This window comes from Scatophagus argus, chromosome 24 (genome assembly GCF_020382885.2).
Source record: "Scatophagus argus isolate fScaArg1 chromosome 24, fScaArg1.pri, whole genome shotgun sequence".
NCBI classification, from domain to species: domain Eukaryota; kingdom Metazoa; phylum Chordata; class Actinopteri; family Scatophagidae; genus Scatophagus; species Scatophagus argus.
This window is the reverse complement of record NC_058516.1, coordinates 9,581,782-9,608,190: the sequence shown is the minus strand read 5'-3', so window position 1 is coordinate 9,608,190 and position 26,409 is coordinate 9,581,782. Positions and strand designations below refer to the sequence as shown.

At 45.3% G+C, this 26,409-nt stretch overlaps 1 protein-coding gene across 5 annotated transcripts in view; it reads left to right on the top strand.

Moving 5' to 3' along the window:
* The window catches only part of raph1b (Ras association (RalGDS/AF-6) and pleckstrin homology domains 1b), a 38,790-nt gene extending 12,479 nt beyond the window's left edge, over nucleotides 1-26,311 (top strand). The window contains exons 3-18 of one of the 5 annotated variants that reach the window (XM_046382231.1): nucleotides 10,479-10,598; nucleotides 10,970-11,075; nucleotides 11,212-11,409; nucleotides 11,733-12,172; nucleotides 12,938-13,009; nucleotides 13,567-13,641; nucleotides 16,678-16,755; nucleotides 18,525-18,684; nucleotides 19,043-19,164; nucleotides 19,506-19,571; nucleotides 19,674-19,817; nucleotides 20,482-20,592; nucleotides 21,042-21,140; nucleotides 21,297-21,417; nucleotides 21,575-21,711; nucleotides 21,786-26,311. In XM_046382231.1, coding sequence (XP_046238187.1) covers nucleotides 10,479-10,598; nucleotides 10,970-11,075; nucleotides 11,212-11,409; nucleotides 11,733-12,172; nucleotides 12,938-13,009; nucleotides 13,567-13,641; nucleotides 16,678-16,755; nucleotides 18,525-18,684; nucleotides 19,043-19,164; nucleotides 19,506-19,571; nucleotides 19,674-19,817; nucleotides 20,482-20,592; nucleotides 21,042-21,140; nucleotides 21,297-21,417; nucleotides 21,575-21,711; nucleotides 21,786-24,356 — 4,620 coding nt within the window. In that variant the 3' untranslated portion in view covers nucleotides 24,357-26,311. The remainder of the gene's footprint in view (nucleotides 1-10,478; nucleotides 10,599-10,969; nucleotides 11,076-11,211; nucleotides 11,410-11,732; nucleotides 12,173-12,937; nucleotides 13,010-13,566; nucleotides 13,642-16,677; nucleotides 16,756-18,524; nucleotides 18,685-19,042; nucleotides 19,165-19,505; nucleotides 19,572-19,673; nucleotides 19,818-20,481; nucleotides 20,593-21,041; nucleotides 21,141-21,296; nucleotides 21,418-21,574; nucleotides 21,712-21,785) is intronic. The other 4 variants (XM_046382232.1, XM_046382234.1, XM_046382233.1 and 1 more) reach the window with 4 other exon arrangements.
* Nucleotides 26,312-26,409: the final 98 nt, after the last annotated feature.

Below are 26,409 nucleotides of genomic sequence, written 5' to 3'. Positions count from 1 at the left end.
GATTAAGTGGTGATATTAAAGTAATAGCGTGCTCATTTTTCCTATTGATTACTGACAGAAACTGCTGTCTTGGCTGTGTGGTTTTACACAGAAAAGGCACACATAACCCACATACATCAGCACCTAGATTTTATTTTCTTACATTTCACCTTTTCCCAGTAAACATAGGTTGGTGTCAGATTTTATACCAAAAACTCGATTCACAACAGGGAGTTAATGGCTTCCATAACTGACCCAGGGCAGAACAACAGTCAGTGAATAAAGTGGCTTACTGTCTGCTGTTTTCCATGATGTGTTTAGTTTAATATTGTTCAGGAAAACCTGCTAATTCAGATGATCTGGAGACAGTGAGGTGTAGTCTGGTTACAGTGGTGGAGAACTGAGCAACCATCCAGAAGCAGAGGAGTGTGTACTGTATAGAGTAGATGAGTATCCAAGGAGTAGTAGATAAATCTATTACTTGGATCTTTTCCTAATTTATACCTGGATGTGATTTTTCCATTTCTGACTAGGAATGAGTATGTTCTTATCCATGTTCTAAAAGTTATAGACTTTGGCTTGTCAGTTTAGAAATGAGCGTCTGGGAGGCCAATAAAAAAAAAACAAACAAAAAAAAAAACGTCTAGAAGATATTAATGGGGGGAAAATGTGAATTGACAAAGTCCCAGACGCACACTGTATTATTTTCATCTTGGAAAACCAACTCATGATGTGTTTAAAAAATAGCCCAGCAGTGGGAAGGTGGAAGGAAGCCTGGTTTTAAAGCGGGACCCCAGCGGTGATGGAAGCCTGAGGCTGAGAGGAAGAAGCCTGCTCCCCTGCTGGACTGCTCCAGGAAGTAGAGAGGCTTATGTGTCAGGCAGAGAGGTTTATAAATGTTTATGGCTGTGAGTTGGCGGTGGGCTGTGTGTGTCAGTGTCATGTGTGTTTTAAGGATGGGCCTGTCATGTGAAGATGCTTACTAACTCTGACACTGAGCCGTCAGTATTATTCAGCATGTGCATCACACATGCGAAACCACAGCTGATGGTTCATTGTTCTGTGATGTGGTCGTCATGGCTACCGCTTCCTTCATGCGATGGTCATCTCTGAAATGAAGGGTCCTTGAAATTATGTTGCATGCAGCTCTTTCAAACATATAAGTTGCATATGGGACTCACCTACCTTATGGGGAAAAAATGCAAGTCCCCATGGGGAAATGATTAACTTTAAGGGTGAAGACTTTAAGGTTAGGTTGAGTTTGAGGTTTAGGTTAAGGTTAGGGTCAGGCAAGTTGTGATTTTGGTTTGAGTAAGTCTACAGGAAATGAATGTAAGTCTAATGTAATGTCCCCATTGGGCATGAAAACCTACATGCGTGTGTGTGTGTACACATTCCAAAATCGGAGGGATGGCAGGATTGGCACGCTTTTCAGCAGTAGCCAATCAACGGCCAGCTGAAAGGTTTATAGGATGAAGGGGGAAGATGGGAAACGTAGTAAATTAACAGAGGAAGACGTTCCCAGCTGCTAGTGGCCTGTGTGCAGAGGTTTGCATATTTCTCTCTTTGCCTTTAGGTAGAGCACATTGTACATGGTTGGTTTGTTACAATAACAATGTGTTGTTCACACAGGAGTTATTCATCCGTGTGTGTGTGTGTGTGTGTGTGTGTGTGTGTGTGTGTGTGTGTGTTTGGGCATGCGTTGCCTGTGTACTGTGCTTTGTATTCCCTAACAGGTGGCAGATGTGAACTTCCTGTTATGCTAGACCAAGCAACAGAAGTATGTTAAAAAATTCTATCTGTTGTTACATAATGATTTCATTTATCTGATGTAGATGATAACAGAGGATGAGCATGTTATGAACATTTTACAAGCCTGTGGCGTGCTTATATTCTTACTGAGGGGTTTTTAATGTCGGGCTAGTTCTCCTCAGCGCTCAGCCTCTGTCTGCTGCTGCAGTGCTGCATCATGTTTAAAACTATGGGTGTGTTTGTGTGAGAGAGCACTGCAGCAGACCACCTGAGCCCCTATATGTATGTGTGTATGTGTGTGTTTTATATTTTTATATATATATATATATATATATATATATATATCTGTGCTTGTCCCCTCCTTAGGGCAGGGACAAGACTATTGATTTCACATTTGGACTGCTGCCCTGCAGGGAAGCTGCGAAGTAGGCACATCCTCAGCCTGTTTTATGTGCGAGAGAGTGCAAGAGGGTCACAGCCAGAGACAGAGAGAGAGAGAGACTAATAAGACAAGAGCAGAGACTTGCCTGCTTCTGTGCTGCTTGATTTGTAGCCTGCATTTATCATGTAGTCAGCCATTTTAGCAAGCACAGATATTGGGAAAAATATTGGGAAGTTATGGAAATCCAATGAGACTGAATGCTCTGTGATTATAGTAATGTGCAGATGGACAGGGATGTGGAAACGTCAATATGTTACTGAAGAGCTCATGCCGAAGCGTTTTGATATCCGCGTGTCAGCGATGACGTGGAGACGTGCATGTGTGTTACCATGGCAACGGCGTTTCGACTAGATGCGGGGCAGCTGAAGTTTGGCTCGCTATGATGCTGCTGAGCCGTCAAGTCCTCACACCTACCGCCCACCGGTGTGACCGTGCAGTTTTTGCTCTCCCTCTCTTCCCTCGTCTCAGTTTTCTCGCCGCCCCCCCCCCCCCCCCCCTCTGCGTTTCCTCCCTTTCCATCTGTCCGCCTCTGACATCCTCCTCATCGTTCTCCTCTGTCTCTCTGTGCCCCAGTCCTTTCCCTTCACCTCCTTCCTAATTGGCTGAGTAGGCCAGAGTGGATCTCTGTGTCACGCTGTGCTTGACTGAGCTTGTATGTGTTTGTGTGCGAGTTCCTCTTCTGCTTGCAGGCTGTCGTCGTGCTTGACTAATGACACCTGAGCCGTTGTTTTGGCCATCAGGCTTTATTCACAACCTAATATCTGGCTCCCTCCCTCCTTCCCTCCATTATTGTACCTATCCATCATTCCCTGCATCACTCCCTCGCCTCCTCGTTGGCCTGGTGCCCATTTTATCTTTCTTCCTCCTGAATGCTCTTTCTTTTTTTATGCAACTTGTGTCAAGTTTTCTTTGTGCCTCTGCATTATGTTTTCGGCTTTTCTTTCTCTACATCCCGAGGGAATTTATTTTTACTCAAAGATGAACTGATTCTGGTCACCAAAACATGTTTTTAGCCATAACTCAAGAATGCTGATTGTATAGATCTCCTGTAGCTTCTTTTTTTTTTCACGTTCAGCAGTGCTTATTAATCTGTTGAAGGGGTTTTTATGTATGCTCCTTGGGCAACATACAGAGCAACAACTTTGTTCTGCCTTTTCACAAGAAAACTATTTAAATTACAGCATTTGGGGACCAATCAACTGCAATTTGACATTTACTTGAACTTGATTGTAGTCATTGCTTCTTCTTGCTGCAAAGAAAATTAAATGTTACATGTGAACCCTCTTGGAGAAAAGTACACACATTCACAAAAAAAAAAATTAAATACTTCTGCTTAGTCGTCTTCTATCATTTCGAGTAAATGCAGAGGGAAAACTTGTGGTTTAAGTGCAAAACCCCACCCTAAAAATGTTATTTACTTATTGCACTTGTGGACCCATTTTGTTGTTTCCCGGTGTGTATTTCACCTGCGCTTGAGTTTAAAAGCAGAAAAGGCTGCAACACCATTGGTATAATCAAGGAACTTTATGCTGCCGCTTCAGGGAATTGAACTGACAACCTTCCGGCTAATCATTAGGCCACCTCTGCCCCAGAAGTTTTTGCAATCACTGAGATTGGTAGCATTGATCTACTTGTCACAAGTTTGCTTCTTTAACTTTTAAGGCTGCATCCTACATTTCTCAATCATGGAGGAGGCTTACACTCACAGTATGATGTCATTTTTTATTTTTTTGTTTATTTTTTTGTGTCAGACATCTGTGGCCACTGCAGGTCAGCTGAGGTGGACAGGCCAGCCACGCCCAGTCAGACTTTGGCCGGCGGCCTACCAGCCGCTCCCTTCATCAAAGAGCTCTTTCACTGGCATTGCGAGCCCCAGCTTTTAGCCGGTTTCCTCTTTCTACTTTTAACTTGCACATATGTCTATTTGACACAGTGATGCTGGTTTCTGGTCTCCTTTGCTCCCCATCTGGTTTAAGATCTAAACATAAAGGGTGTCAAATAGGGAAAAGGGCACATTAAGAGGAGAAAGAAGGGACAGGAGAGGAAATGAGGAAATAACTACAAAGATGGGCCTGGAAATAACCTTTATTACATGCTTGCACATTTACAATGAGGTTGTATCAGTTTTATGTGTCAAAGGCAGCAAAACCATTAATTTGAGAAGAGCAATAAAGCTTTTGTTCAGTCGTGACACACGCCTCCTTTTGACTGTCTAGCCGTGCATCAGATCACAAAACGCGCTCCAGAGTGTAAACAGCTTTGCTATGACACAGGACGTCATTACGATATCTCGACGCTTTGTCATTTCAGTGTTTGTTTTATGGCTTGATTTTACGGGGTGTGCAGACTATGGAGACAACCAGACACATGTATGTGTAAGAGGTGATTCATGGTCTGTCAGTCCGGAGGCTCATTTTGCACCGGGTGATCAGTCGACATGAGAAGGGAAGGAGGTCAGGAGGACAGAAGGGGTGAAATGTATGCATTTTAGGTATTTGAAAGCACAGCAGATGGTGGGTTGAGTATCGGTCATATACCTCCCACATATGGAAACATCAAGCATGAAGTATGAGAAAGTTATTTTTTATTTCAGGTTAAACTCTGTCCGCACTGTAATGGACACACATACTTTTTCCCCGGAAATGTATAAAAGTATAGACACATGTAAATATCTGATGTTTTATATTTTATTTTAGTTTATATCTTATTTTATTTCCATTTCCTTTCTTGGTCGGGAAATTGCAAGTTCAATGTCAGTATGAAAAAAGAAATTCCCCTTGGGAATAAATAAAGGAATTCTCATTCTGATGTGAAAGCTTGGGTGAAAACTAAGCTGAAAGTTTACTATATGTTAGAATGTTATGTAAAACATTCATGCATTATTTACTTCAACTCATTAACAGGTTTCAAATTAGCTGCAGAGTGTGTTTGAGCTTCTGCATCTGACTCCAGAGACTCACGTCCGTAGGAGTGTTTGTATCCCACTAAAATCTCAAGAATTCTCACTCTACAGTTGCACCACGGCGCTGTATGCATGCCTCACAAGAGTTCACCGAGTTTCCGTCAGCGCCACGCTGTTTTCCAGTCCTTTCCCGTCTCAATTTTGGTTTACTTTGACGGGATTGATATGATTTGTGGAGAATATTTTTAGAAAAGAGGTGTCAGACATTTTTTGCGAGTTATTTTTGTGACGATAATTTGAGAGTAAAAAGAAAATAGCTTCCAGGACAAGGTGGCTTTGGAAGTTTGCACATAATTCAGTGGAGTTTTTTTCCCCAAGGTGGAGATGATGAGAGCCAGCGGACCAGTGCCAACTTTCATTAACCTGCACAGTCCTACATTAACACACACACACACACAATGTGGCGTATTTGGTCCAAAATAGTCTGATTCAAAATGCTTGATGGAAACATCCAGTCAGTCTTCATCGCAGCAGGAGCATCTGGCCACAGTAGTGTTTACACAGCTAAGGTCATATTCCACATCCCAGTCCTCCTATTTCCTGTGTGACTGAAATATGAAAAGGTTTTATTTGTAGCTCAAATGGTAACAGCAATTTGTCATTTGAATGTTGGCTGAGATCGGACCAGGTGGTGTTGAAACAGTCACTGGATGGCTTTGGCATCCCAGTTGGGGCCTGTTTTTCTTTCCCTTGTGTGGCTTCAATTAGCTGGTTTGTTTATTTTATGTAGTAATATGATTTTAACTCTCATATGAACTATAGGGGATATAAATGTGGGCCTTTCCAAGCATTACCAGTGTCTCATAGGCCTTCACTGGGTTTAAATACCTAATGCAGTAAGTGATGCACTCGAGTTGAATCCACTAGAAAGTAAGTGAGCTACAGTGCTTACCAGGGCCTAAACTACACAAAAACACTCATCTAGCTCATGTAGTGAATGGTCAAAGTTGAGGTCATCCATCCCAAATTCATCTTAATGTGAACCAAATGAACAACAGAGCTCTGTTCCCATCGTGTAAACTGAATTAAGGAGTGAGCCATGGAGACTTAATCTGGCCTGTGATCGCATGTCGCACTCCGTTCTTTATCTTTCCATCACACCCAAATATTTGTATGTCTGTCTCTCTTTCCTCAGTATGTATAATCTGTTGGGCGCTCCCGTTTCCTCTCAACCCACAGACGTGTTGGGAACACGGTGGCCTGTTGCCCTCGACAAAGGCATTGATTATTAAAGAGTGGCTACATTTGTTTTTTGCATTTGGTATGAAAGTAGCACTCAGATGGCTACAAATGTGAGACCTAACGTGTGACAAGAAGTCAGCACGTTCACTTTTTAAACCAACATGGTTGTGTTTTCTTGTGAAGTTACTCTTCCTGTAGGCTGGCCAGTCTGAACACTATAACCTAGTTTTTGTTAATATTCAACAGCACAGCAGTTGTCTCAGTTACTAGTAGAAACTACAGAGAACTATTCTAGACACCTTTCTCCTCTTTATACAGAAACTTAACATCTTGTCTTCATATCGCTCTCCTTTCCACTCTCCTCTCTCTTTCTCCTCTTGACATTCCCTGATACAAACGACTTAGTCTAAAGATAGATATGTCCTCCTCCTCCTCCTCCTCCGTCTCCTCCAGCCCTTCATCTTTCTCAGTACCGGAAGCTTGCTGTGCTTTCGATTTGCAGAGATTCGTTTTCCCAGAACACACTTTTTCATCATCCCCTCACTCGCCGTCTCCCTTTGCCGGCGCTGCATCATCAGCAGGAGCTGCGAGTGTTTTTACACGGAGGAAGAAAAAGGCTGCAGAGCAAGACGCTCCGCTGGGAAGACCTTTGACCTTTTTAATGTTTCACCTCAGACCTCTGTGCCAGCCAGAATCACGGGGGCCCGATGAGCGTCAATCATGCTCAGACAAGAGAAAGAGACGGCGTAGTACCAGGAGGGGAAAAGGCCAAGGTTGTTGTTTGGTTTTGCGATGATGCCTGTAGGAGTACACACACGCACACACACACACACACACACACACACACAGAGCTTCCTCCCATCCCCATGTCTCTCTCAGGTCATGCTCCATAAGCTTAAAAGCAGGGCATCAGGTGGTAATTCACTTAAACCTGCAGCATCATCTGCCTTTGAGGCTATGATTCCATCAGAATGACAGCACCAGAGCTATTTTCAAAGTGCTGTTTTATGTGTGTGCGTCACTTTTACTCTCTTTTTTTGTTCTGTTTTCATTTTAATTCTTTTTGCTACTAGACTGCACATGTACCTGTAGCACATGTCCATTTCTGTGTGCATGTACCTGTAAATGTGTGTGTGTTTAACTTTAGTAAAGTGCAGCGGCCTTTTTGCAATTTAAACAGCTGTCACACTGTTGGACTCGTTGTGTATTTACATATGGATGCACCTCAGAGAGCTTTGGCAAACACAATGCAAGCTCATTTGATTTTAGCCATTTCCTCTCCCTGTCTGCCTCCAGCCAGCCATGATGTCATGCCCTACAGCAAGGTCACGCAACCTTTTTCACGCTGGGGAACCTCCTAATGGATATATCTGTGACCAAAGGGCCCCATATGGAGCCACGGTTTGAGGATAGCAAAATAGACAAATGATTCTTTGGTGTTAGTATGGCACCATGTCATTTAAATGATGGAAAACTTTTTTTTTCTTCCTGGCAAACCACTGGGTCCTCCATTAAGGGTCTCCCTCCCACCCACCCACAAGTTTCCCTCCTGGTCTTCAACAAGTGGCACGGATATACCAGAGGACAGCTGGAGTTTTCCTGCCAAGAAACAGGCCATGAGGGAAATTAGGAATTCTGCACATCCTGGCCATTTCCTGCTCTGACTCCCACACTTGTTCATATGTGTATGGATATCGTTTCACAGACACACACACACACACACACACACACACAGACATTTGGTTGACTTGTTTTTGTTTACATACTTAGTCTCCATCTTTTTTTGACAAGATGACAAGTCCATGTTCCTCTTGAAAAATAGGAACAGGAAACTATCCATCACCAGCATTGTAATGGACATGCAAACACACACACTCCAGTAGCAGCTCTAGCTTGTAATAGCAGTTGTGGAGACATAAAGCCTGGGATGGGAGACTGGAGGAGCATATTTTGTACATGCACTGCATACAGTGACTTTAAGCAGCGGAACATACACGCTGGAATGTGACCGCTTCTGATGTGAAACAAGCGCCCCTCAGCTGCTGTGTGTGTGTGTGTGTGTGTGTGTCTTTTTCTTCAGCTGACCGATTTTCAGTGGTGTTACTATCATGTTCCTGTTGGCTTTGCTGAACACGGTCTGTTTTATTGCCTTTCAACTACCGCATATTTTATTAGCTGCTTTTATCAACAAAGCATAATTTTCAGAGTGCTCTCAGGTATTGCGTGTAACCACAAAGGCATAGACACACAAAACCACACATGCACATTTTGCTGCTTCAAAAGAACAGGGGTCATCAGAGGGATTAATCCTGCCTTGGTACAGGCCCCACTAGTGACTGACACCATACAGCATGGTTAACAGGAGGGAATGACAATCCCTGAATACATCAATGGGATTACAGGGGAATATTCCATCTGACTGTAGTCCTGGGGTGCGCTGGACTATACCAAGACAGAGAAAATCTCAAGGCAAAGAGTACCTTAAAGTTGTACTGATTGATTTAGTTTGTTCATTTTTCATTGTTTACTCTGCTGTTATATTTTGCCCTGCGTATGAGATGCTTTAAGCAAGTTTGCGTGTATGTGTGCATCAGTCCAGGTATCTCAGATGTGAGTCCTCCTGCGCTTGAACATGCGCTCCTTCCAACTGACAGTCGTATCACCAGATTAGACAACGTTGTTCGTCGATGAACGCTGACATTCATGGGTCTTTACTCATGTGCTCAGCTGTGCAGTATCAGGTTGTCTAAACAATTTGGCTGAACCAGAAGTTCTGTGAAGGAAAAAGAAATGATCAGAGCACACATTCAATCTACATATTGTCACACACTATAATAGAGCAAGCTTTTCTCTGTAACAAAGTCTGTTGTATTCTGTCTCCTTGATTTTTTTTTTTGATTTAGTGCTTTGTCTTGTATGGTCTAAAGAGGAAAGATTTAGCCCGGGTGGTGAGGACAGCACAGGGGATTGTGGGCTGCAGTCTACCAGATCTGGACTCAGTTTACACTGCCCGAGTCCAGAAGAAGGCAAGACGCATTGCCACAGACCCCACCCACCCGGGCAACAAACTGTTTGTACCGCTTCCATCAGGAAAGCGGTACAGGAACATTAAAACCAGCACCAACAGACTCAGGGACAGCTTCTTCCCCAGAGCTGTTAAAGCAATAACCCCCCTACAGTGAAACACTCATACACATAGTCTGGCACTAGTGCACTTTGTTTTATCTACCTCACTCTGTATTCTGCATTTTGTACTTTGTATTTTATATTTTTATATTTTCTTCTAAGGTGTGCAATTTTTTATTTTCCTATTTATAAGTGTGTTTTGAAGCTGAGAATCTGCACAAAATTTCGTTATGCTTGCATAATGACAATAAAGACTCTTGAATCTTGGTAGTTGACTATTGTTAGTTGTATTTAGAGAGACAGAATTATATCCACAGTGCCTTGACATCAGAATATCTGGTGTCATTCCTAATCATTTCATATATATCTGTAAAAAAAAATAGATGAGAATTATGTCCTGTTTTGTTGCATTACTTGATTATGAGTTGCTGGAACTGAGTTGTTGCATGTTGCAGTTGTTGCCACTTTCCTTTGTGTCCAGTAGGGGGAGCTGTGTCATCACCTTTGACAGAACACAGCTGGGCTCTCACAACTGCCTCACTGTACCTTATTTCACTCACACTGGGCCAGAAAGCCATCAATACTGCCTGCTAGTGTTGTTCATTCTGGTTTGATTGACGTCTTCTCCACGGGTTCGCCACTGGTGCAGTGATTCACTGCAGGCTAATAGATCCCAAAAGCAGTACGTCAGTTTAGGTGATATTGATTGGTGTTGCGCTCCTCCTGCCTTCCATCAGCATCCGCTTGTTTCGGATCTTCAGCTGAAAGTAGAGGCTTTGGGTGTGTCAGCGGCGAGCAAGCACACAAGACGCTACAGGGCACTAGGCCGATTAGACCGTACAGGGTGTCTGCTAAGGGTCCGTGAACAGTTGTCATGGTAACAGGCAGTGAGGTTGGCATGAGCTGAGCTGATTTTTTTTTTTTCTTCATTCCTTCTATGCCAGTGTGATTTGTTAGCATGTCAGTTTGTGTACACGTGTGGAACCCTCTGCCAATTTTTCAATTGCTTTCCTTTATTTCTATGTGTGTGTGCAGATGGAGCAGGTATCAGATGATGAGTTGGACCATGGTGCAGAGGAGGACAGTGACAAAGAGGACCAGGACCTGGACAAGATGTTTGGAGCCTGGCTGGGAGAGCTGGACAAACTCACACAGGTTGGCACGCACACACACACACTGAGGGTTCAGTTGGTTACACACAGATGCAGACATTCACACAGGTTAAGGAGCGGACAGAGAGGAAGGGGCTGTATCCATAGCAACCTTAACACTGCTAATCCTGTCTCCCTATACTGTATCCTAGCAACTCCCCTCCCACCACCACTTTATATTGTGTGTTTGTGCAGGCCTGCACTAGTGTATGTGTGTGTGTGTGTGTGTGTGTGTGTGTGTGACTGTGTGACAGAGGATTCTGGCAGGCAGACATAGTTGCTTAGATGTTCTACTTTGACTGTAATGTCAGATTGAATTTGTCGGGGGGGGTTTGCATATGTGCACCTCATGTCTTGCTTGTGTGTGTTCTGTAGAGTCTGGATGACGGCAGGCCCCAAAAAGCACTGCAGAAGCCTCCTCTCAGACAGGAGACAAACATGGCCAATTTCTCATACCGCTTCTCAATGTACAACATAAATGGTGAGACCTCACTCAGCTCATCAGCAGAATCCAGATCAGTGTAATAACAGCACAGATCCAAAAAAAAGAAGATCAGACAAATAAAATTTAGTAATGCCCCACTCTCCTCCTCCTCCTTATCTTCTCTTCCCTGCAGAGGCATTGAACCAGGGTGACACAGTGGATCTGGATGCCCTGATGGCCGACCTCTGCTCCATTGAGCAGGAGCTCAGTACCATTTCCAAACCAAACTCCACTTCTCGTGGGCAAAACAAAGGCCAGCAGCGGACCCTGGGGGGCCGTAGTGCCAGCACCAAGCATACAGGCACCAGTGGAGGAGGGGGAAGCAGCGGAGGTACTGAAAAATGTGCATTTACAATGGTGCTTCGTGTTGTATTTTAAATTTGACAATGTATGATATAAACCAGGAAGATGTCACTGGCTTTTCATGTTGTGACAAGGGTGGAATAAAGGCTGATGGGGTGGAGAAAATCCTCCTAACGTGTTTGTCCTTTTTACTAAATACAAAACCAACACACGTGGGATAAAATTACAGATGCAGATGTGGGTGTGGGTCGCATCATCTATGGATCGCATGTCATTTAAAATGAAGTGTGCTAATTACAAATAATTTCTTGTTTCATTTAAGCTGTGTTTAAACTTCAAACTGCCCAACAGGAAGCGCCAGTAGCAGTACCCGGGCATCCCCAGCCAACACAGTACGTGGTGGCAGCTGCAGCAGCAGCACCACCCGCCCAGCAGCCTCCAACATCTCCCTGGCTGACATCACCTCTCAGCTGGAGAAGGCCTCTCTCAGCATGGATGAAGCGGCACGTCAGACCTCTTCGTCTTCTTCCGCCTCCTCCTCAGCTTCTCTCTCCTCCACAACACTCCGGCGGCCCTCATCGGGGTCGTCTGGCGGTGGACAGCACCGGAGGACGGGCTCGGTCGGGGCGGTCAGCGAACAAGAAGCTCCGTCCCAGCGGTCTAGCGTAAACTCAGCATGTGCCTCAGCATCCAGCATGGACTCCCTCGACATTGATAAAGTGGGGACTGGCGGAGAGGTGGATGGCCAGAGCAGCTCGGGCACGCAGGGACCAAACCAGACCAGCACAGAGGTATGACTGACACTGAAATACACACAGCAACACACACCAAAGATGTCCAAGAGGTAGTCATAGCAGCTAATGAGAAAGTGTGCGTGTGAGAGCAGCAGTGCGTGACACTGTGTGTACATTTCCACATGTAATGGTAAGTGAAATGCGTGTGAATCACTTCAGTTCAGATTTTATTTTAATTAGAGCACAAGAATATTTCTAACAAGAAATCTACCCTGAATTGGCCTCAGTCTGGCTCTGGTCCTGCATGTTTAACCACACAGCATGATGTTTCAAAGAAACAGCATGCCTGAAGTGAACTGAGAATGTGGATGCGCAATACGGCTCGTGCATTGTGCATCGGATGGTGTGTTAATGAATATAATTTCCTGTGAGGTTCCTAACTGTTAACGTCTACCCTTTCTGAATTCCTTTGTTCAATCAACATACATTTTCACTCTCTTAACAAAAAACCCTAAAAGGCCTCAAAGGCACGTTTGAGAGGACTTTAACCTGTTTAAAAAACAAAAATCTGACCTAATTTAGTCGACATAAACACACTTGAGTTTAGGCGACTGTTAGGAGAGGGCGAAGGCAAGAGAATAGAGGAGATGACCATGACAGTGAGACCTCAGTTCAGAAGGAAAATGTTTTCACCTCAACACCAATATCTTGCATGTTCCCTGCCTCCCCCCCCCTTGCATGTGATCATGTTATCTGTGTTTGCATCCTTTGCTGTATCTGTGGTCTCTATCCACACGCACCTCCTGATTTCCCCGCCCTCAGCATGTCACACTGCGACGGCCCAGGCGGCAGCTTGACTTCACCTCACGAGAGGGTGAAACGGATCAGGCCACTGTAAGTGCAAAGCGTGTGAGATTGCATGTGTGCCCGCATGCGTTTTTGCCAAGGCTGCAGGCTAATGGTGCACTGAAATGTTCTCATACCAATGAAACAGTTCTTTTGACTTCAGTTTCAGTTTAATGCTGATGTGAGAGATCAATAATAACTGCAACAGAATTTTTATTAAATTTTAATCAGTGGAATATCAGAATTGACACTTTAGCCGTAATGTGCAGCCTTTGCTTTTGTGGGTAATGCATGCATATGTAACCATAAGCATAACAGTGTGTTTGGTGTGAAAGCGGGATTGTGTGTATGTTTGTGAAAGTAGCTGTAGACTAGTCATTATAGAGTATTGCAGTCATATTTGCTCTGTACTTCCTCACAATCGTTGCTTCTTCACCCACAGCTTCAGCTACTTACAGAACCTTTTCTTCCATGCTTCTTTTACACAAAAAGATCAAAACACCTGCGATTAATAAGCCGCCTGAGAATCATCTGGCACTGACTTTTCTGTATTTTGTCTGTTTCTCTGCTCTCCTTTTTTTCTCTGTCTCTCTCCTGACCCCAAGCACTCCTATCTGGACCGAGAAACCTCGCTCATTCTGAAAAGCATAGCTGGAAAGCCTTCTCACCTCCTGACCAAGGTGACTTTCTCATACACACGCTTTCACTGGTCTTCACTTTAACGTGCCCACACTGCCGCTACCTCTCCTGCTTTGCACGTGTGTGTGGGAAAAATCCATGCTTCTGAAAAGACAAGACTTAGCAGTTCATCACAGTTGACGAGGACATCAGTCTTGTCATTCACTCCCTTTTTCTTAACTGGAGGACCACTTGAAATTGGCCAGGCCAAAACATGAATTACAAGACCAGATCAGAAGTAGTGCTAATCAGATTTTCAAATATCTGGCAGGATGAGAGTATCAGAATGGATTTTTCTCTTTGCATCGTTTTTCATACAGCCTCCACAATGCTTATAGATTGATTGGTGTATCCTACTTTATCCTTCACTGCCAGGTGGTCTCCATTTTCATTTATTCCATGTCTTTCTCCATGCGGTTGGCTTTTGATTTGTTCTCCGCCTTCATTAAGGAAGGAAAACCTGTGAGGGGGAGCAGCAGCTGTTTGTTAAATGATGTTAGAGCTGCAACGAGTAGTTGCTTAAATCGATTGGCTAGTCAACGAGAAGTTAATGTGCAACAATACTGGTTATTGATGAATGGTTTTAGTCATTTATTGATCAAAAACTGTGAGCATTCTGCGGCTGCTGCTTCTCCAACGTGAGGATTTTTAATCAAATATAATAACGTAATAATAACACTCACCGTAACCTGTTGGTTCAGGGTCCACAGCTGTACATGACTCATGCCAGTTACTTACTTCCTATCAAGACTTAAAAACCCAGGAGCGCTTTCTAAACAAAAGCACAAATGATACTAATCTTAGACAGTATGAGATTGAATGGCAGATTTGTATCCAAAACCCTCTCCGTTATCTCTATTTATTTGACTAGAATGGATGCCTTCAGAGAAGCTGGCTGACTTTCCCAGTAATCCACACAATTCATCTGCCCTCATATTTCATAGCCAAAATCTTGGAGGAGCAGTTTCTTACTTTTTTTTCTCTTTGCGTAACAAAACAATGGAATGAATTCACTGTTCAAGGCTATCGGGTTTCTAGTGTATCAACTCTCAGTTCGTCCGCGTATGCAGAGAGTGTTCGAGCGGTTTTAAAAAGGAGGAGAGGATAGACTGCCCGCGGCATACAACCTGTGAGGGAGTTTGTGCGTTAGTGTTACACTTTTCACCAGAGAATGAGAGAGAGCTGCCATCGCCCCAGACTCATAAATTCTCTCCTTCTCCTCGCTCGCAAATCAGAATACTGAATGAGAGTGGGATGTTTGGGAACAAGAGACCAGAGCGAGAAAGACATCAAAGGGAGAGGGTGCCAAGATTTTTTTTTTTTTTATTTCCCGGCTAGGCAGAAGAGCCTTTTAAAACTGGCTCACTGGTCTGGTGTGGCTGAGTGTGGACGTGGAAGGGAAGGACGCCGGTGGAAATATTTAATAAAAAGCAGGCTCATGTGCCAAGGAAATAATGCAGGGGAGAGGGGAGATGTGGAGGGGCTACGCCGACAATTACCAGGATAAGCCTACAGTGTGACTCAGATTGACTCTGGACTGTAAGCTAACCCCTCCCCACTCCCGACCCCTTGCTGTGTCACACACTCTCACTCGGCTGGCTAAGAGCCTGCCACTATGTGTTGGCCAAACAGAGTGTTGGTTTTATTGCTTTAATGTGCATGTGCCTTGGAGGTGGTCATGTGGAAAAGGTAGTCTGGGTCATGGAGTGGGGTGGGGGCAGACGGGGTTCTTGAGATAAGAGGCTTGGGGGAGCAGTTTGTTAATACTTTAACACACATGCTTGTGTATAGAGGCACACACACACACACGACTTTAAATTTTCAGCAACTCAGCTTTTCATTCACCCAATTTCCACTCTCCATCCTTGTCACTGTAGTTTAGTTCAGGGGGCCATCGTCGGTCACACCCCCCGCCCTCCACCTCATCCTGATTGGCTGAAGGGTAGAAGGGTTTTGCAACAAAGGCACGCTGGTTGGCTGACCCCTCATTCTACTATTTTTGTGGGGATTATGCTCCATCAATTGGGCACGCTCTGAACCTCTTGCATCTGATGTATATAGAGAGAGAAGGGGAGAGAGTGATGGAGAGGAGAGAGGGTGGGAGGGTAAAAGGGGGAGGGGCGTCCTCCGCTACTGTCTCACTTGTGGTTTTAGTCAAGTTGTGTTCATCGCGGGTACACATGTCTGCAGGTCCGTGAACCTGCGCTGTCACAAGCGGCTCACTCTCAGCTAGCTCATCTGCTTTTTTGTACGCTTACTGTGAAAGGCGGAAAGCAGAAATTGTTTTATTTATTTATCGTTTGCTCAATCTTGCAAAGGCAAAAGAGAAAAAGTGATTTTTGTCTTTAATTATGGACAGATCTGGATTTTTCTTCCGTTTTTGCCCTTGAGATCTGGCTATGATCTTTGCAGGAGATCAGTGCGTCTTTGGGTGGAGGACATAGAGGCTTTCTGAACTGATCCTACACTCATCCGCAGCCTCTCGCCCTTCGGGGATCTTCTACTATTGTTTTCATTCTGCTTTACAGCAAGATCAAAGGAAGTGGCTGCAGCTCCATACGAACCCAGTATGGAACCATAGATGGCAAATGGTGCGCCATATTTGAGGCAGCACCGGAGCGATGTCGCAATAGCAGCGGTTTAGCATCACGGTTTTTATTTGCTTTTGATCAAATATTCGCACACTTATCAGAAAACACACCCACTTAACGCACGTGGAAGTGTGCCCAACCCGCGGAATGGAGGTGATGGCGTCTTGTTGGAGGGGGCAGGTAAGCAACCCAAAGAATGGAAGAATTGGATTTGGTTTTGCACATGACACAATGCGCCATCGTGCCCAAGGCTTCTGCGTTTAAATGGTTTCGAAGGCTGCTGATTATTTAATGAAGTCGTGTGTGTGCATGATGTCTTATTCCTGCCAGAGAATAATGAAAGACATGGGCGAATAGGATGAGGCAAGGCTATGAAATCAAAAATCTTTTGGTTTTGTTATTATGTAAATGAAAACTCTATTGACATTCTCCTGTGTGTCAATTAAGGAGGAGCAAGCTGCCAAATTGAAGGCAGAGAGGATCCGAGTTGCCCTGGAAAAAATCAAAGAGGCGCAGGTCAAAAAGGTAGGACCACTCACTCGCTTGCTCACTCACTGACTCAGTTTCTCGTTCAAAAGACCATTCTGACTCATAATAATCGCTGTCTCGTCATGCTTGCTGCATTTCTTTGTGAACTTCATTCACAGCGAGGCGCTGAAGCGCACAGAAAATAGGTCATTGCAGTGTTTGATTATGTGTGTATCTGCTGGGGAGGGAGGAAGAAATCAAGAAAGCAGCTTCAGAAGCAGAGCGCTGTGAGACAATGCAGACACATTCCACACAAAACAGCTTATTTACCCCATCCCAACTGAAAGAGGGCTGATTTTTGCCGAACAACTGGGGCGACTTGCTCCATTGAAAGCCATGTCATGTCTCCATTGGGAGGACGGCATGGGATTCCACAGACAGGCCTTTTTTTTTTTTTTACGAGTGTTTCCGCCAATGAATGAACTGTCTGAGAGCAACAGAATGGTGGCCTTTTAGATTCAATGAATAGTTGAGACCCAGTAGTGTTTCTACGAACAGAGATAGACTTCAGTCAAGCAAGGGAATACAATTTGTCAAGATAAAGTGTGCCGATGCAGCCTGCACATAAAACAAACCTCAGCTAGGCATAGCAGAATGCTGTAAAGTGCTAAATTGTTAGTTCTGTGGTTGTCAGCAGCCAGCTATGACTCACAGTTTACTACCTTTGTGGACGTTGACGCCAGTTTAAATAACAATAACAACAGTTTAGAAGGTTCCGAAATGTGTGTGGCTGAAGAAGTGTGATTTTTAGTGTGATTTAACTTTCTCTTCCGCCAGTCAAGGGGGGTTTGAGGGGTCTCTCCTGTGAGAAATGTAGGTCAGACTCCCCATGTCGGTCTCACAGCTCTCCCAACTTTCTCATTGGCCCAAGTCTCTGTTCAGTCCACTGTACCCGCACGCTGATTGGATGTCGGGTCCCAGTAGGACGCGACAAACAGGAGGTCAAGGAATTGAGGGTTTTATTTGGTTTCACACCAGGACAAGTCTTATGTGGGCTGCGATTGTGTGAGGCTGTATTTGGCACGTGTGTGCTTTTCTCATCCAGATTAGTTTAAGCTAACCTATTATAGTGGGGAGGGGGAACTTCTGGTTGCTTATGGATGTAAAACTCCCAGATTATTGGATTTTAGCGTGCAGTGTCTGTATGTGCGACATTGTGACTGTAGTGACCCCATGAATAGTGTAAAGTAAAGTATTTGACACAAGCCTTAAATGATCACATTTCACCCTCTCAGCACATGCAGGCTGTTTACCTCCAACTAGATCATGTGGCTTGATCTGCTATAAAAACACTGTGCCTGGAAATATGTTCACATAAAATTAGTTTATTGCAAATTGGTGTGCAAAAATTGTACCCCAGAGGCCTTTATGGAATTACATGAACTTCTGAGTGTTGTTCCTTTGGTCAATCTTCCTGTGTAAGTGATAAGAGACAATAATGGCCCATTTGACCCCAGGCGTTCCTGCTCCATGCTACAGTTGTGCTAAGTGATAGCAGGGTATCATTGCTGTGTCAAAATGATACATTTAAAACTTAACTGCAGCTATACAAATGGTAAGCGATATGAAATTAGTAAAAAAGTTTACTGTAAGACTGCATAAACTCCTGGATTGTCGCCATCCGAAACAATTCAAATTATGGCTTTTCCTAAAATCATGTAAGGTAACATAGTGCATCCACAGGGATTATATTGGTGTCTCTTTTTGTGCTAACTTTAAGCATTAAGCTAATTAAGAAACCGACTCTTCCCTCTCCTCTCCCTCAGCTGGTGATCAGGGTCCACATGTCGGACGAAAGCTCTAAGACCATGATGGTGGATGAGCGGCAGACAGTCAGGCAGGTGCTGGACAGCCTGCTGGATAAGTCCCACTGTGGCTACAGTCCTGACTGGTCCCTTGTGGAAACCATCAATGAACTACAGATGGGTAAGCACTGCCGATAGTTTCCGCCATACCTGAGTTAAACAAACTCTGTTTTGTGTTTGTTTTAGTCTGCACCGGTGGCACCTGGATTGGGTGGCGGTTGAACGTAGTAGAATGCACAACGCATAAATGATGTGGGTGACAAACACCTACTGTATTATAATTATCTATAATCATATATAACAGTATGCGTTTGGGACTTCAGGCTAATTGTTAGGCTTATATTTAAAGGTTCTGTCCCGCCCAAAAACAGAAGGTGGAAGGAAATTAAGTGCACATGTCAGCACAAAAAGTGCATATCTTGCATCTTGTCTTCATTGCTCCCTCTTCCCCTCTCCTTAACTCTCTCTCTCTCTTTTAGAGCGTATTTTTGAGGATCATGAAAACTTGGTGGAGAATCTCTTAAACTGGACCAGGGACAGCCACAACAAGCTCATGTTCATCGAACGCATCGAGAAATATGCCCTTTTCAAGAACCCTCAGGTGACTGTCTTACACTTGACCACACCGCATGCAGGCGAACGAGGACTGATCGTCCTCTCGGTACCCTCCGTAGCCGCTTTGCATTCAGTGCATAAATGCTCAAAGCATATGCTATACACACAAACACATTGTTTATGCATGCTTGGTGCCTGCGCAGCCCAGAGAGTGAACAAGGGAGTGTGTTTGTGTAGGAGGGCTAGAAGTAGGTCAAAGCTCTAAGCTAGACAAGGTGAATAATTTATTTAACATAAGATGAGGTGAGCCACCGACTTCCCATTCCCCACTTCCTCCTCTTCTTGTCCTCTATTTACTAAACCGTTGTTCTTCTTAATTATCTCCAGAACTATTTGTTGGGGCGGAAGGAGACGTCTGAAATGGCTGACAGGAATAAAGAAGCCTTGTTAGAGGTGGGACTATCGAAACTTTCCTATCAATCCTACAGATCAGGACTCGCAAATAAATAGATAAACTTTGACAGCAACTTCTGCACGTGTGCGTGTGTTTATCAGGAGTGTTTCTGTGGCGGCTCGGTGTCTGTGCCAGAGATCGAGGGCATCCTGTGGCTGAAGGAGGATGGGAAGAAGTCGTGGAAGAAGCGCTACTTCCTCCTCAGGGCTTCTGGGATCTACTACGTACCCAAAGGCAAAGCCAAGGTCAGTGATCTTTAGGCACACCAGTCACGGTACTGAGACAAAAAGGAAGACGGAGAACACAAACATGGGTTGGGTTTTTGTCTGTTCTTTGGTATTTTCTGTTTGAACACAACTTATTTGTCATGCACATGTCCTCTATTTATAACACTATCATTCTTCCAAGTCATTTTTTACTTGTTATAGTCTTTAGTGACACCACAATAGCATTCAGTGGCTGCATTACTTTCTCTGCCTTATTTAAAACCTGCTGTCATGTAGGTTGAGTCCTACAGTGCATCATAGTGCCAGTTCAGCTCAATAAGCCATTATACATTTAGTTTAGATCTGTGTAATTACTCTCTAAAACATGCATGCTCAAGACTTGGACTACAATGGGCTTAGATTCTCTCATCATATTTATTTAACGACCATCTAGAGTAACAGCATGTGCTCCATAATACTAACAGACCATTAATATGTCATTTAGACTTTTTCTGCGCATGTGTCTTCACATCAAATCAATCCAAAAATGTTAGATGTGCCTGTAGGGAAGTCTCGCCGTCTCGAGTTATTCTGCCGTCACGGGCAGCATGTGACTTTTCCACCGTGCACAGAGCAGCAGTGTCACTCTTCCCTTTCTAATGTCAGTTTTGCGTCACTCCATCCTCTGTCTCCTTTTCTGCAGGCATCCAGAGATCTGGTGTGCTTCCTGCAATTGGACCATGTTAATGTGTATTACGGACAGGACTACCGCAGCAAATACAAGGCTCCTACTGACTACTGCCTGGCCCTGAAGGTGAAGCCCTATTCCTTTATCTTCCATTGGGTGGGGGTGGGGGGGTAGATACATGTCATGGAAATGTTTTCCTGGCACCACGTATGTAGCATATTAACATGCATACTGACAGACTGTGAATTTCCGCTATCATGTGTATTTGTTAAAAAATAGGAAAACGTGAAATTATTCTTACCGTCCCCAGAGACTTATTAGAGCAGACAAGAATCCCAGTGCATCTACTCCAATTAGCCTTCCGTCAGCTGAAAATTGCTTCAGAATTGTTTAATTTGACTTGATTGCCACTTAATAAGTGCCATTTATTGTAGTCTTTTTGCTTGAAAGCCGAAAGACTTGCGATCCCTTGCATACCATGCAATTCTTTCATGACAAAGGAACGTTTTGTTGTTTTTCAGTGAATATGTGAGGCATTGGTGGATGGTAAAATGCGAATGTACTTGTTTTTGCAGCATCCACAAATCCAGAAGAAGTCACAGTATATCAAGTATCTGTGCTGTGATGATGTCAGGACCCTTCACCAGTGGGTGAATGGAATTCGCATAGCCAAGGTGGGTTTAAACTTGAGTTTCTGCTGCTTTTTGTTTTTTCTTAAGTTTGAAAAAACGCCCCAAAAAATCTCTAACTTTGTAAAGTGAAATTATGTTTATTAATCTCTATTTTTTGTTCTTGTGTTGTTGTTTTTTTCCCACCGTGTGTACTTGTAGTATGGGAAACAATTGTATATGAACTACCAGGAGGCCATGAAGAGGACAGAGGCAGCGTACGATTGGTCCTCGCTCTCTACCTCCAGCATCCGATCAGGCTCCAGTTCCGCCAGCATACCTGGTTTGTTCACTCATTCAGGCTGAGCATTAGTATATGTATTGAAATAATAGTAGGAATAGGAATATGACTCTCCAGTTAGAATTCAATAACTTACTTTGACTGTATTAAAAACAAACTTCTCTCACAAAGTCTTTCTGTCATTTATGTGTGCTTCCAGAATCCCAGTCTAATCATTCAGGCCATTCAGACAGTGGGGTGGACACAAGCTCTTCTCATGGCAGGTCCCAGAGTGTGGTGAGCTCCATTTTTTCCGAGGCCTGGAAGAGAGGTACCCAGATCGAGGAAAACACCAAGGTATGGCTTTCCTTCAAAGACAAAAGCCAGACATGTCATTGACTTTACTAAGCTAACATGCTGTCTCTTTCTAGCAGATGAGAATGGAGGCATCCAGAGGTGCCACCCTGCCACATGCTTCCCACAGTCACCGTCATCACAGCCAGCATTCAGTTGACCACCCGACGCCCCCAACGCCCCCTCCCCAACCTCAGGTGCAGCCCCAGACTCAGGCCCAGCCGCTGCACCACACCCAGCCACAGCTCCACCAACACCCACCGCAGCCTCAGCACCAATCAGTGCATCCCCAGACACCGACGCAGCCACAACACCAGCACATGCCTCCCCAGCCTCAGTCTCCTCAACAGGCCCCACAGCCTCCGCTCCAGGTGCCTCCTCAGTGCCCTCAGCAAACACCACAGTCTCCACCACAGGCCAGCAGCAGCTATAACCACATGCCACCACAGGAACAGGAGCAGCTTACTCCTCCAGCCCCACCTCCTCCTCCACCTCCACCGCCTCCTCCTCCTCCTCCTCCACCCCCGGTTCAAATGGTGTCACACCACTCACCTGCTCCCACCATGTATAAGTACAGCACGATCACCCGGCTGCAGAACCAGAAGGCTTCCCAGGGTGCCAATCACAAGTTGCCCATTCACCTCCATGCAACAGCTCAGCAAGTTCTTCCCCCTGCTCCAACTCCGCCCGCAGCACAGGTCAAACCCAATGTGAATCACATTGCGGCAAGGACTAATGTTCCTCCTCCCCCTCCTCCTCCCCCTCCACCGTCCATGCCAACCCCTGGATCAGCCATGGCTGTGTTAAAACTCGGACCACCCAGCCCAGCTGCCCCACCTGCCTTCATTCCTCCTCCCCCAGCACCTCCACCTGCTTCACAGATCAATGGACTAGCATTTCCTCCCCCTCCTCCTCCCCCTCCACCTCCTCCTGCACCAGCTCCCATGAGTCAGCCTGTTTATCCCACTGCACTGAAGCAGGCACTGAAAGAAAGGTTTCCCAGCCCTCCACGAGACCTCCTCTCTCCAAATGGAGACCTTGAAGAGTCTCCACCACCTGCTCCAGCTCCACCACCCCCACCTCCTCCACCTCCACCTCCCCCACCACCACCTCCTCCTCCGCAGCAGTTCCCAGTGACATCACAGTTCCCCCCTCCACCTGCGCCGCCACCAGCACCGCCTAAAACCTTCACCCCAGGCTTTGTCCCTCACACAGCCCCCAAACCCGTGTCACCTGTCTCCCCATTCCCTCCTGCCCCACCTCCTGCTGCCCTGAGTGGACCAACCCCACCACCACCTCCACCCCCTCCTCCACCTGCACCCCTCAAAAAGCAGTTTAGTCTCCAAGCAGGCCACACCTCCAGCCATCCGCCTCCAACACTGCCCAAGCAGCACAGTCTGTCCAAACAAACACCCATCTCCACAGGAGGTCCTCCAACTATGTCCCTGGTGAAACAACTAGCAAGTCAGTTTCCAGGAGCTTCATCCCAAATAGCCACTCACACAGAGAGCCCCAAAGCGCCCCTCTCTCCACCTGCAGTCAAGACCAAGCCAAAATGGCAGCCTGGGGGTGGCCAACAGCTGCAGTCTCCAGAGTTCCCTCCTCCTCCTCCAGATAGTAACGCTGGCTTCCCTGCCCCTCCTCCTCCACCGCCGCCACCCCCCCCAGCCCCTATCACAGGCCCAACTCCGCCTCCTCCTCCCCTCCCTCCTGGTAACCTGGGTTCCCCCACAAGGAGCTCGCCTTCTGGTTCTTTAAGTTGGGGAGGCAAGAAACCTCCTCCCACCCCACAGAGGAACTCCAGCATCAAGTTCAACGCCTCGGCTTCCTATGAGGAATCCAGGAGGAACCTGCTCAGCAAGTTTGCTCCCCAAAACAGCACCCCTCCTTCCTCCCCATGTCCCACAGCTTTCTCCACTGGATCCCCTTCCAAGGACCCCTCAACTGGACCCCCTGCTCCCCCAAAACCAGGCAAGCTCAACCTGGCCAACCTGCCGCTGGCACTCCAGGCCAAAGTTAGCCAGACAAAGCAGTCCAGTGGTGATTTCCCCTCGCCGCCACCTGAGTGCGCTTACTTCCCACCTCCTCCCCCAGCCTCTGAGCTTTTCCCCCCTCCTCCACCTCCTGGTAGTGATGCCCATGGCGGAGGACCTCCAAAGGTAGCCGTGGTCAATCCCCAGCCCCAGGCTCCCCCTCCTCCTCCACCTGTTTCCCTAGTCAGTAACTCAACATGGGGGAAGAGCTCACTGAAAAAGACTCCTCCACCCACACTTGTGCGGCGTAGTAACACTACACCAGAGCCCCCTCCACTCTCACCACCACCGCCACCCACCTCGCCAAAGGGCAACTCAGGCCAGCCCAATTTCCTGGAAGATCTCAACCGGACACTGAAGCGGAAATCGGTGGGTCGTCAAGGTTCTCTCAACTCGGCCGGCCTCACGGGCAAGTTGGACCCTGCAGGAACTATGGATGACATGGCGCTGCCTCCGCCTCCCCCTGAGCTGCTCCTGGACCAAGGAAAGCAAAGCAACGGCGGAAATGGTAGCTACATGTCCGGAAACATCTCAGGCTATGCAACGCTACGACGAGGACCCCCTCCCGCACCACCCAAACGGGGGGACACCACCAAACTTACTGGAGAGTGTTGAACTTGGAGATCAGGACATAAACCAGATGGATGAATGGAAGATGAGAGAATATATGGACATGAACATTCATTCATGAAATGGGAGCAAATTCCTTCTGTCCTCTTGGGATCACAATGATAAACGGATGACTGTGTATATACTAAAACCCAAACCAGATCATGATCAGTTAAAGGTTCCTAATTAGTGCATTTTTTTTCGACATGCTTGGCATTCTGGATCTGTGGGGTTTACAATACTGGGACAGTTAATACTGGAGCAGGTAAGTTGGAGGTCACAGAAAAGTTGACTTTCTGCGATTGTCTAAACTCTCTGGAAGACATTATATTGCCTGGTATGGTAAACCTCACCCATCTGGTACACCAAGCAGATTTAAATAAACATTAATAAGAATTGTGCAAATATTACTGGATCCAGGTCTGAGCCAAATGATGTATCCGCTTCTTTGCCATAAGTTTGTGCCACGTACTGGACAAAAAAATCAAAACAAAACAAAATGCATCAGGATCTTTCTGCTTTGGTACTGCATGGACCTCATGTAAGAACAAGCTGTAAAACATGAAGCTGTTCTGGTGTGTGTGCATGAGTGAGCGAGAGAAACTGCATATACATACATGCGTTGTGTGCATGCATGTATGTATGATTTTAACGGTGGTTAGGTAGTTAAAGAAGGCCTGCGTGAAGCAGGGATGATTAGGTTTGCTTTTATATAAAATTATTTAATGATTGATAAATGGAAGGATTTTTTTTTATGAGTCTGTCTTTTAAAAGCTGGTCAACAAAGTCTAGAGAGGAGAAAAACATTAGGGCACAATGGAATGTATGTGGGAAGGTGCATTTGAAAATGAATTCAACATATGAAGGCAATGATTCAGTAATTAAAAACTAAACTAAACTAAACTCAAAGACCTAAAACAAACAAACATTTCAAGACTGTTTCACTACTAGGAGGAAGCCTTATTCCCAAAGTCTTGCACAGGGGTCAAAGCAGAAAGGAGATTTCTTCCAAAGGTTCAGCAGAGGCTGGACTGTGCAACTGGAAATAAAATACAATTTGTTTTTTTGTTTTTTATTTGATGGACTTGTGTAAAAGGAGGAGGAGCTCTGTGATGGTTTATCTTCGTGGACTGTGCAAGTTCCCCAGTGCGTCGGCTTGATTTCGGACCTTATCCCTTCAGTTTGTGTCTGTACAGTCGCAGCTGCTACTCCGTTACCTTCTTAAGTCACATGACAAATCAGGAAGTAGAATGTACAGAGCGGATTCAGTCTTGTGATGTGTACTCATCCCCACAAGGTGACCCAGTCGGAAAACATACATTTGTCTGGTTAATGTACAGAGCATTGAATCACATAGTCAATGACAGAAATCAAACTGGTATTAGACTGAATGTTGCTTTCAGCTTTTTGCGTGTCTGTGTTTTCTTTATGGTGCCATTACTGCTTCATCCCTTGGTGCACAGGGACACTCTTGATTTTCTACCTGCAGAGCGTATCACGAAGGATTTTAAATTCTAGCAGCAATGCCTTAATTTATAGGGTGCTAGTGCTGTCCTTCAAAGAACTCGATCTCAACATGTCCTTGTGTGCCAAGATGACATATCATTAATATTTCACACCATTCAGACTGGTTTTAAAATTGGCTCCAGTGTGGAAATGTGTGCCGTGCAAATGGTTTACATCGGAGGGAACCATTATATCCACAAGTCCATTCAGCTTGTCATGAAGATGGTATTGGTTGTGTCCACACAAGCCCTGTTGAGTGTGCTTTTCTTTACTCAGTGGTTCTAATCGAATATCCTTAACAGGATGTTCACTACAGTACAGTATGTTAAGTTATTGATGTGCTGATGTGAACATGTGTGGGGGGCCAAGAGAAATGAAGAAACATGGTTGCAGATAGAGTAAATGTGTCCTCTTGCATTTAAACTGAAAATCACAATATAAATGTTCAAACCAGATCTCTCTTGTCTGTGTCAGAGTCCTCATTTGTTCAAATGATTTGGGTGGTGTAGCTGGGAAGATCTCATTAGGTAATACATTTTCACTCCGCCATGAG